Here is a 12,640-nt window from a genome sequence, read left to right as displayed (position 1 = left end):
AAAAGTTATTCGTTGGGTACAATGTAACTGTTCATGCAATGGGTAAATTAAAAGCCCAGATTTCATCAGTATGTGATATAGCCATGCTGTATCAATTGTAAATTGATTATCTGTATCAATTATAATTGTAAAAGTATAATAAAACTGTACTTTTATCCCCTAAATCTATAACAACTAAAAAAAATAGACCTGCTGAAAATGAATTCTTTCATTTGTATTTGTGTAAGAAAATCTTTATTTCATATTCATTTTTGAAATATATATTTTCAGAGTATATAATCCTGTTGAAAGAATTTTTCATCACTTTTAAGATGCCACTTCATTTATTTATTAATCATCTTTGTTTTATTATTTATTATTTGTTTTATTATTTCATATTAATTCAACCAAAATGGATTATTAGAGAGTGTGTGTGTGTGTGTGTGTGTGTGTGTGTGTGTGTGTCTTCTGCATATATAGCATGTCAGCATTTAGACCTAGTAAACTTCACTATAGAAGGCAATGGATGACCTCCTAGGTCATTCAGCCACAAAAATTTCACAGTAACTATACTCTTTATCTGAGCAATGCAAGGAGGTTTTTATGCTCTCAGATAATAATATGATTACAATGGTGGTGATATCTATTACATATGAATGTCATTTATCATGTATTAATCTTTAAGCACCTTTTTTTCATTAATTCAATTTAATACTAATAAGAACTTTATTAGAATATGATTTTTATCCCAAGTAAATGTAAAACAGATTATATGTCTCACCTACACGCATAAGCTAGTAAGAGTCAGAACCAGGTACTGAAACCAGGCATTCTGCCTCCTGGATCTCTCTAAGAACAAAAAGATAGAGAAGTATTCTTCCATTTTCATGGAACAAGTATATTCATATGTTTCATCTTTTTCCAAATGCTAGTTGTGTCAGATGGCCTCAAAATGTGGAATACAAAGCAGGTGAGCAGTTGCAAATCCTCTGTCAGAAGGGATTATTTTATATCTTTGTGACCGTTACTTTTTTTGAGGGTTCACAATGAACAGTGTACCTGATTTTTCTGTTGAAAAACTCACTAGTTCAGGAACTCTTATTATTCCCTAAAATATCAGTAGTCAGATTTTATTTGATAAATCTCTTCAGTAAGCAACTGAGAAAAGTAATTCATAGATGATTTTCTATTTCTTTTTTCTCCTAGTTATCAATAGCAGGCACTCCATGTAGAAAGAGTATTGATCAAGAATGTGATTTTACAGAGTATTGCAATGGAACTTCTAGTGATTGTGTCCCTGACACTTATGCATTGAATGGCCATTTGTGCAGGCTGGAAACTGCATATTGTTATAATGGGCAGTGCCAAACTACTGATAACCAGTGTGCCAAGATATTTGGAAAAGGTATTGCATGTTCCTTTGTGTTTCTTTTACCTTAAATTTGTATTTCTCTGTAGACTGTATTACATAACACAGAACTCTAGTAGAGGAAGAACCTGAACCACTAGCTTAATAAAGATTAAATCTGAATTCAATAAGGCTTGTTTTTATAGTAAGGTTTGATATTTTCCAAGACTAGTACTACACATTTATTTTCTCATATTTTGATCTTTATTTTTGGTGATTAGATGTCCAACCAAAGATCCATGTCTATAGCTGATAATTTATATAAATATTGGAATGGCAAATCAGTAGATTCTGAAATTTTAATTATTTTATTTCCAACAATCATGATCTAATTTTGAGGGCATGAAACTTAGAAAGTTCAGTGTGAATTTCATTCAAGTATAATATTATTTTCTCATTGAAGAATAACCTTTATGGTAATAGTAGTCATAAGCCACATGATCAAAATTCATTGTTGGATTTTGCTTTCAGATAGCTTTGAGAGTAATTCTAATAAGATCTATGTTGTTTTGGTGAGCGATTATTCGTGTCTTAATATGATTTTATATTTTAATGGAATTAAAATAATTTGAATAATACAGCAAAATTACCTAGTGAATGCATTCAAATATAAATATTTGATAGCTGAATAAAGGTAGTATAACACCAAATATCAGTTATTTAACCAGCAGCAGTTTAAATAGTGTACTTTGTATCAAATGACATGGTCTGTAGTCCACATTGTCCTCCTAATTATTTGAAACTTGTCTTTACTAATAAGTTTCAGATTAGGTGACTTAACCAAAATTGAACCAGAGCTGTAGAACTATGATATCTTAAATCACAAGTCAGTGCTTATTTTCTGTGTGCTGTATTTCTAGGATGCTAGTTTTTGTGGGATTTTCATTGGTGTGTGTTTTGTTTTTCTTAATGCTTATTTGTACTTGAATATTATTGTTTGTTATTGTCATAATAACTTTTCATCAGGGTTTAACACATCTCTTAAAAAGTAAATAATACTTTCTGCAAGGTCCATTAAGGTGGATCTAGTTTATATTTTTCTATTTTTAATAGAAAAAATATTTGACCTAGAATTGAGTTACTTGACATTTGATATTTTTTGAGTTCTAGTTGCAACAGATATTTAGAAAAGGGCTAACAATTCATGTGCATCACCTCCTCTAATGTATGCTGTAGTATTCTCCATAACTGACAGAAATGGGTCAAAAATTTCATCCTCTGATGCAGTTTTGTTCATTTATTTATTCCTCCTTGATTCATTTACTTGGCTCCTTAACTTCAGGTATTTTTCTTGTTAATTACCAAAAACATAAGGCAAAAGTAGACTACTTAAGGTAGTCTATTATGGGATGCAAATAAACAAGTAGTTTCATGAATTTTGCAGTCTTTCCTTAAGTAAATTTAAACTTTTAAAGTGACTGTAGAAGTATAACCAGATTTGTTCATCAAAAAATATTGAGTGTTTATATTCAGAGAGCTGATAGTATTGAATAGGATGGACATAGTCACATGGTTATTGTATACATGGAGCTTATGATCGATCAAGAGATAAAGACAGTAAAAACATAAAAGAAATATTAAACCTGTAGTTTTGCTATTTGCATTTAAAGAAATAAAGATAGAATAAAGCAAAAATAAGGAGCAGAGAAAAAGGAAAATATTGCCAGCTTTCATTCAGGTAATCTTCATTTATCATCTCCTTCAAAATTTATCTCAGCTGCTCAGAGACACCTTACCCAAAGGCACACATTTCCAGGGTAACACATGCAATGATTAATCGAAGTGAGGGTTTTATACAAAAGCCTGCCTGTTTTGCCCCCGGATTTGTTCTTTTTGCTTAAGATTGCTTTGGCTATTTGGGTTCTTTTCTGTTTCCAAACAAAGCATAGAATTATTTTTTCTAGATCTGTGAAGTCTGATGTTGGTATTTTGATGAGGACTGGATTCAATCTGTAAATCACTTTGGGTAATATAGACATTTTAACAATGTTGATTCTACCGATCCATGAACATGTTTTTCCATTTGTTTCTGTCGTCTGTAATTTCTTTCCTCCATATTCCGTAGTTCTCCTTGTAGACATCTTTCACCTCCTTAGTTAAGTGTATCCCTAGGTAAGCTCAGTTATATCAGATCTACTGAGTTACATAGTTAGATAGCTGGAAGTCATTTATCTGGGTTCAAACACATGCACAAAGAGAGCACAGAAGAAAAAAATCCATCAGCAGAAAATCCACCCTTTCTCCCCTCTTGCATCTTTGCTTTTCTCTCATCTCACACCTGTGGGTACATGGGCTTTTCTTACATTCACTTGACACAGGAGGAACAAGCCTAGGCTTGTCTTACGGATGGGTTGGCTTAGTTACTGGTTGTAAGCCAAAAAAGAACAGAAGCTGCATTGCAGCTTCCCCTGGGAGTGGCCTTGAAAGATATTGACCCCTGGCCGTCCGTGTTCTGTGGAAGGAGGTCTGGCCAGAGGTTAGACTATAGATATACTCATAGGCAGTGACTAAGGGTCCAGCTGGGTGGTGGGGAGCCTTGAGGAGAAAGATTGGAAGATTAGTGGCAAGAATCCTGAGATATAAATATGTGGACAGACAGATGGAAGTGAGCAAGAAATGTGAAGATCTGTGTGTTAATCCATCAGGTGAACACCATTGAACAGCAGCCACCAAGGAAAAGACACAAAACAACCAAGTAGATGTAATGACTTGGTCATCTTATATCAGCCAGAATCTATAGCATCCTTTCCAGGGCCTGAGGATGGACAACTTCTAGACTTTATTTCCTTCCCTTCCTACTTTTGAAATAGCTGATTTGTTTCTGAGTTTAGTTTGTCTCTTTTTAGTACTTGTGGTACCTGGCCACGCATAACCAAGATGCATTGTTTTCTTACCTCTTTGTCTAAGATGACAAGTTCATTAGGGCCATCATCTCTCCTTAACTTTATCGAGAAGATAGTTTCTCCAAATGTTTCACCATCTCACAGCATGGATCACTCACATTTTAGCCTCTGATAATAGTTTTCTCACCACTTACTGCCAGATTCCAATCTCAAGGCCACATATTAATATTTTAGGTATATGTTGTGTTAATAGTAGCACTCCAATTCTAGTTTCTGGCTCATGTATATAATGAAATAGAAATAACCCCCCATATCTTCATCATTCACACATCCAATATAGCTATTTAATATCCCAAAATGCCTTCAGTATGGCATTCAGCTTGAGAGATGAACCTCTACTTAAACACTAAAAGATCGCTGATTCCCCATCAGAGAAAAAAAGAGAATATGGTAAACCATGTGTTAGTTCCAAAGGTTTCTGCCTGTAAGCGACATGCCTCAACTTTCTCATTTCGTTAAGCAAAGCAAATTACAAAGTTAAACCTAACATCCATTGGAATAGTAAGCATTTGCTTCCATAGGGAGGGACAGCAAATTGTTTTTAATGGTAATGTAATTTATTGAGATAGGTGTAATTTTTTTCTGTTATGCATTATGTAAGACAGTAGTTCCTTTCTACTTGCATTGACAAGGTACACACAGAAACAAATGCATGATGAAGTGCATATTTTTTTTTGAAATTAGAGTTACATTAGCCTGTTATTGATATTTAATTTAGATTCAAAATGATAATTCAACTGGCGTGTTTGCATTTTAAGGTGCTCAAGGTGCTCCTTTTGCCTGTTTTAAAGAAGTTAATTCTCTGCGTGATAGATTTGGAGACTGCGGTTTTAAAAATTTACAGCCATTACCTTGTGAACAGAAGTATGTATGTAGAAAATAATTGTTTTTTTGAATTATAAAAATGATATGTTTATCAAGAGATGCTGAATAATGAACAGCAAATTGTAAAACAGTATAATATTTTCAAATACCAATATATGCATTTTTCTTCTATAGTATTCACAGTTGTCTTTTTCATTATTTTTTCCTTATATCACCCTAAGAAGGAGACTGGAAGAAAGAAAAGTAGTACTTATTAACAGAGGAAAAAAAGTGGGCAGAAACTGCAAAAAATCAGAACTCATACTGTATATTGAGAATTAAAATTGCATTTTATGACAAGTCTAAATGACAATAAATAAACCTAAAGCAAATGCTTTGATTTTTAGACATAGGATTTTGAGATAAAGAAAGTTTTTATTGTTTGCTTCCAAAACATTGACCTGTAAAGCATGGGAGTATATATTAATAGCTAAATTTGGGCTATTGGGACATAGTTTTCCCATAAGCCACATAATAAAGGGATTCATGAAATCCAATATCTAATACAGGAAATGCCCCCTAACAAATACTTCCTGAATTTCATCAGGGTATTAAAAGTAAAAGAATCACACACACACACACACACAAAAGCCAAACCAGATTGAAGAAATAAGGGAATGTGGACAGAATATAAAAACATTTAGATAAAATCATTTAATTCATAGAGAAGCAGGGTTTCCTTTTAACCTCCAAGACATAGCCAAAAAAATAAAAAAACTATAAAATCTTCAGGTCAGCACCACACTCAGCTTTGTTCAGAAACAATATGGTTCCTTATGAAGGTGAAAGATGGATGAAAATGAGTCTAGTTAGGTGGGGCTAAGATGGTATCCCCCACACGTGAAATCATCATGGATCGTGCACGGCTTGGAGACAATGCAAAATTCCCCGCATGCCCCAAACACAGGAGGACTAGTGGATGGAAATAGGAGACCTGGAATCACAAAGAGAATGCTGATGAGTGGAGATCACATGAGGAGACTCTATATAATATAAATGAAAATGTCTAACTAGCCACATATTCTTGGACACCGATACAGAGCAGCAGTGGGAAGGCAGACTGAGTTATACCACAGTGGAACCCAATAAAAACAGAAGTGGCACACCAGCCACACTTTATCTCTCTTCCTGATGGCCAGAAGAATGTCGGCTGCCTTTGATTTTAGATTATTTATGGGGAAAGGAAAAGGAAATGGGGAAGAAACCATGGAAGTTAGTACACATGACTCCTCTGGAGTTTATTTTATATAATAGTACATGTGTTTTCCTGAAATGGAAGCTAGATGAGACTAGAATTGAATAGGGTAAATTATCTAATGTAAGCATTCTGTGATTCATTTTCAGAAAAGAAAAGCAAATCTAAGAATTTAAACATAAATGTAAAATCGGGTAAAATGGACTTTAGAGGAAGAGTTTGTTCTTGGCCAGACTAGAAAGAGACATACCATGCAAGGCTAGTTTAAAACATATTTCACAGAAAGACAGTGGAGCCAAACAAAAGAAATATACAGACCCGAGGAAATAGAAAACATTATCCTTGAAGGAATAAAAGATTGGAAAGCATTTTAAGTTTTGATTCCAAGCCTCATTTCAATCTGTACTTCTTGGTGTCATTAAGCTCACCACTCTGATACTAAAAGAGCCCAAAATGATCCTTTTTAGGACAAACGAGTAAAATTTCCTGAGAGAGGGCTTTTTGTAAAATAATGATAACAGGCTCAGTATACACATATAAATAGCTAAATATGATTATTTCCATTGAGTATGATATTTGATAAATAGATTTGAGTGATTCCAAGAGCAAGAAATGTCATAGACTATTTTTAGAGCATGGTCTGGGAATACTGTAGGCCTCTTAGGGAAGCCAGTGTTTTACCCAATGATAGATTGTAAATAGGAAAATAAAGTGTCTATGGGGTAACTTTGATATGCTTGTGGCATGGAGGGGACCTAACAGTTCCTAAATTCTTAAGAAATAAGTTTATATACACTGGGGATATCTGTATGTTGGGAGAAATTTGGGATCCAAATGAAGAGACTGTGTGCTGAAGAAATGTGCTGTCTGAAGGAAACCACAGGCATAATTAAAAGACACAGAAAAAGTATAGCAGCTCTTGGTAAATTTTGGAAACAAGTAGCCAGACTGGCCAGGCTGGTCAGTGGGGCAGATGATGAATTCTCCCAAAGAATGTGTCACAGTATGAGTGCTGTAAGACAATGGAACCTAGAAAACAATGTTGAGCTCTGTAATGAGAAATGGAAGTCAAGTCTTTATGTTTTATTGTATACATTTCAATTCTGCTACGATGCTAATTAGTATAGATGAATTTAGTTGTGCACCATACACAACAACTAGAAAGTTTTTATTTTCACATTATTCAGGGTTTTTTTTTTTTTACCATCAATTAAAAATATTTATGTTATCACCCATGCAATATTTAATGAGAACATGCGATCATTAAAAGCCAAAATGGTAAATAATTTTCCACTTTCTGTTTCCAGGGATGTTCTCTGTGGAAAATTAGCTTGTGTTTGGCCACAAAATGATACTTATAAAAGTGATGTTCAAACTGCAGTTTATTCATATATTAAAGACCATGCCTGTCTGTCTATAGCCACTGGGTCATCCATGAGATCAGATGGAAGAGATAATAGTTATGTTGCTGACGGCACTGTGTGTGGTCCACAAATGGTAACAAAACGTGATAATGTATATTTTTCTTTGTTAAATTATGTTATCAGATATTATGTCCCATGATGAGATTACCATAATTACATTGAATGGATTTAAACCTAATATTGGCATTTATTTCCCATATGATATTGGAAAGATAATTCAACTAAACCTGTTATCCCATAAGATTGTTATTTCGATTAAAATATTATCAGTCCTTATGTGAAAAAGGTACATATGCATTTTAAACAAGAGTTCACTGATAGATTTTTTTTATAGCTTTGAATTCTAATAGCTTTAAATCATAAAATTCTAATACTGGTTTCGAACTCCTGACCTCGAACAATCCGCCCGCCTCGGCCTCCCAGAGAGCTAGGATTACAGGCGTGAGCTGGAGTAAGCTGAAATTAATTGGCCAACTGATATATATATATAAAAAATTAGCCGGGCATAGTGGCACATGCCTGTAGTCCCAGCTACTCGGGAGGCTGAGGCAGAAGGATCACTGGAGCCCAGGAGTTTGAGGTTGCTGTGAGCTAGGCTGACGCCACGGCACTCACTCTAGCCAACAAAGCGAGACTCTGTCTCAAAAAAAAAAAAAAAAAAAAAAAAAATTCTAATACTGAATTTAAAATTTTCCTTTCTTCGTGAAGAACCCACAATTGACCTTACCTATTTCTTAAATTATCGGTTTATGTGTCTGATCAAAATATAAGTGTGAGAACTTGGGAGAACCAAACGAGAGTCTGTGCTAGGAAAGCAGGGCGGGTGCGTGCACGCGCCCATGCACCTGTGCCCATCTGCAGAGGGACGAGCGCTGACGTTCACGGGGAGAGCGGAAGCGGCTCAGAGACTTAGCAGTCAATCTGGGGATAGGGGGCACTTGTTCCAGAAAACAGATATGAGGCATCTGAGATTTAAAGCAGCAACTATAAATGTGTGGCATTTAAATGTCATTCAGCACCTACTTGCTGGATAAAAACGAAACCTGGCAATGGTGGGCTGGGGAGCCGATTGCTGTATCTGGGGTCGGCAGTCCTGGCCCTTTGAGACACTTGATGATCCCTTCCCGCTCCCTGCCGCTCCCTGCCGCGCCCCCTTCCTGTTCCTGGGCGTAGCTAAGGGCGCGTCCCTAACAACAGGGCCCCCTTCCTGTTCCATCTAAGGGCGCGTCCCTAACAACAGCCCCACTTCCTGTTCCATCTAAGGGCGCGTCCCTAACAACAGGCCCCACTTCCTGTTCCATCTAAGGGCGCGTCCCTAACAACAGCCCCACTTCCTGTTCCATCTAAGGGCGCGTCCCTAACAGGCCCCACTTCCTGTTCCATCTAAGGGCGCGTCCCTAACAACAGCCCCACTTCCTGTTCCATCTAAGGGCGCGTCCCTAACAACAGGCCCCACTTCCTGTTCCATCTAAGGGGGCCCGTCCCTAGCAACAGGGTCCCCTTCCTGTTCCGTCTAAAGGCCCGTCCCTAGCAACAGGACCCCCTTCCTGTTCCCGGGCGCATCTAAGGGCCTGTCCCTAACGACAGGGCTCGGCAAAGGCCCCGCACGCCGCCTGTTAGACTGCAGGCCAGAGACAAGGAACGACCAAGATGAGAGCCTGTCCGCCCGCGGGGGCAGGCGGGGCCGGAGAAACTGAGGCCTTGCTCGGACAGCCTGAGGGGACCCCGAGTGTGCCACGCTGCGCGAGCGAGCTAGGCCGAGGGCCGGCCGGGCGCCAGGAGGCAGCCTGCGCGGCCCCAAAAGCGGCCCGGAGACAGCCCAGGGGGCGGTGTGCAAACAGCGGCTAATAATTAGCCAGCTAATTTGATCTTCAGAAAGGTCACAGGGTCGGAGTGTTAACCAAGTATACGAATTTCTGTTACAAAGGAGTCAAGCCATGCCTCACAGATCCTCACAGAGCCTCTAGGACCCTCACGGACCCTCACGGAGCCTCACAGACCCTCCCGGACCCTCACGGAGTCTCACAGACCCTCACGGAGCCTCACGGAGCCTCACGGAGCCTCACAGACCCTCACGGAGCCTCACGGAGCCTCACAGACCCTCACAGACCCTCACGGAGCCTCACGGACCCTCACAGACCCTCACGGAGCCTCACAGACCCTCACGGAGCTTCACGGAGCCTCACGGACCCTCACGGAGCCTCACGGTCCCTCACGGAGCCTCACAGACCCTCCCGGACCCTCACGGAGTCTCACAGACCCTCACGGAGCCTCACGGACCCTCACGGACCCTCACGGAGCCTCACAGACCCTCACGGAGCCTCACGGACCCTCACAGACCCTCACGGACCCTCACGGAGCCTCACGGACCCTCACGGAGCCTCACGGAGCCTCACAGACCCTCACGGAGCCTCACAGACCCTCACGGAGCCTCACGGACCCTCACGGAGCCTCACGGTCCCTCACGGAGCCTCACAGACCCTCACGGAGCCTCACGGAGCCTCACGGAGCCTCACAGACCCTCACGGAGCCTCACGGAGCCTCACGGAGCCTCACAGACCCTCACAGAGCCTCACAGACCCTCACGGACCCTCACGGAGCCTCACGGACCCTCACGGACCCTCACGGAGCCTCACAGACCCTCACGGACCCTCACGGAGCCTCACGGACCCTCACAGACCCTCACGGAGCCTCACGGACCCTCACGGAGCCTCACGGACCCTCACGGAGCCTCACGGTCCCTCACGGACCCTCACGGAGCCTCACGGACCCTCACGGAGCCTCACAGACCCTCACGGTCCCTCACGGAGCCTCACGGTCCCTCCCGGAGCCTCACGGACCCTCACGGAGCCTCACGGACCCTCACGGAGCCTCCCGGAGCCTCACGGACCCTCACGGAGCCTCCCGGAGCCTCACAGACCCTCACGGAGCCTCACAGACCCTCACGGAGCCTCCCGGAGCCTCACGGAGCCTCCCGGAGCCTCACAGACCCTCACGGTCCCTCACGGAGCCTCACGGACCCTCACGGACCCTCACGGAGCCTCACAGACCCTCACGGAGCCTCACAGACCCTCACGGACCCTCACGGAGCCTCCCGGAGCCTCACAGACCCTCACGGTCCCTCACGGAGCCTCACGGACCCTCACGGACCCTCACGGAGCCTCACAGACCCTCACGGAGCCTCACGGACCCTCACGGAGCCTCACAGACCCTCACGGAGCCTCACAGACCCTCACAGACCCTCACGGACCCTCACGGACCCTCACGGACCCTCACGGACCCTCACGGAGCCTCACAGACCCTCACGGACCCTCACGGAGCCTCACGGACCCTCACAGACCCTCACGGAGCCTCACGGACCCTCACGGAGCCTCACGGACCCTCACGGAGCCTCACGGTCCCTCACGGACCCTCACGGAGCCTCACGGACCCTCACGGAGCCTCACAGACCCTCACGGTCCCTCACGGAGCCTCACGGTCCCTCCCGGAGCCTCACGGACCCTCACGGAGCCTCACGGACCCTCACGGAGCCTCCCGGAGCCTCACGGACCCTCACGGAGCCTCCCGGAGCCTCACAGACCCTCACGGAGCCTCACAGACCCTCACGGAGCCTCCCGGAGCCTCACGGAGCCTCCCGGAGCCTCACAGACCCTCACGGTCCCTCACGGAGCCTCACGGACCCTCACGGACCCTCACGGAGCCTCACAGACCCTCACGGAGCCTCACAGACCCTCACGGACCCTCACGGAGCCTCCCGGAGCCTCACAGACCCTCACGGTCCCTCACGGAGCCTCACGGACCCTCACGGACCCTCACGGAGCCTCACAGACCCTCACGGAGCCTCACGGACCCTCACGGAGCCTCACAGACCCTCACGGAGCCTCACAGACCCTCACGGAGCCTCACAGACCCTCACGGAGCCTCACGGACCCTCACGGAGCCTCCCGGAGCCTCACAGACCCTCACGGTCCCTCACGGAGCCTCACGGACCCTCACGGACCCTCACGGAGCCTCACAGACCCTCACGGAGCCTCACGGTCCCTCACGGAGCCTCACGGTCCCTCACGGAGCCTCACGGACCCTCACGGAGCCTCACGGTCCCTCACGGAGCCTCACGGACCCTCACGGAGCCTCACGGAGCCTCCCGGAGCCTCACGGATCCTCACGGCCCCTTCACGGTCTCCTCCGCGGAAGCTCGGGTGGAAAAGGCCCATTTCAAAGATCCTGTGAGTGCGGCTTTGGTTTCACACCGGGATCACTGGCGAGATTTCCAGGAGGCCGCCATCTGGGGAAATGCCCGCAGACACACAGCCGGCAAAAATGAAAGAGACGATACAAAAGGAAAGAGGCTACTGGACTCCCCAAACCCTGCCAGCAGGGGCAGGCTGAGTTGTTCGGCTTCAAGCACGTGCTGCCTCTCATGAAAAAGGAAGGAACGCTTAGGCGTCAAACAAGATCCCAGAGGACAGAACCAAGAGCCAAGAGAGATTGCCCACAGGCCTGGAAACCTAATCAAGGAGCTCCCAGCATGTGTCATGGGCCGGATTTCAGAATTGCCATGGAGTAGCGGTTCCTTTTAGTTCCAGTCCTCTCCCCCTCACCCCCAGCTTTGAATTAAAATTCCTGCAGAAGTTACTCTAAGCCTTTCTTACCATTGCATGTTGGTGGTGTTGGGAACAGATAACTAGTCTTTAGTTTCGCAGATCTACAGATGGAGGAGCTGCTCTCAAGGAATTATACCCAGTAGCCCAGTCTGCAGCTGGAGCTATCTTAGATGAAGAGAGGGGCTTTGAACTGATGCTGTAATGGACTGAGAATTTTGGATAGCTTCGGAATGAACATGGTTTGAATGAGTAAACAATGATAG

The 12,640-nt window shown here is 43.4% G+C and overlaps 1 protein-coding gene across 2 annotated transcripts in view; it reads left to right on the top strand.

The window, feature by feature from the left end:
* Positions 1–12,640, top strand: part of LOC105878171 (disintegrin and metalloproteinase domain-containing protein 18) — a 101,541-nt gene that overhangs the window by 69,539 nt on the left and 19,362 nt on the right. For both annotated transcript variants that reach the window (XM_012777442.3, XM_012777440.3), the window contains 3 exons: positions 1,186–1,384; positions 5,049–5,154; positions 7,657–7,846. In XM_012777442.3, the coding sequence (XP_012632896.1) occupies positions 1,186–1,384; positions 5,049–5,154; positions 7,657–7,846 (495 nt within the window). The remainder of the gene's footprint in view (positions 1–1,185; positions 1,385–5,048; positions 5,155–7,656; positions 7,847–12,640) is intronic.

Source organism: Microcebus murinus, chromosome 24, assembly GCF_040939455.1.
Source record: "Microcebus murinus isolate Inina chromosome 24, M.murinus_Inina_mat1.0, whole genome shotgun sequence".
NCBI classification, from domain to species: Eukaryota; Metazoa; Chordata; class Mammalia; order Primates; family Cheirogaleidae; genus Microcebus; species Microcebus murinus.
This window is presented reverse-complemented; position numbering and strand designations above follow the sequence as displayed.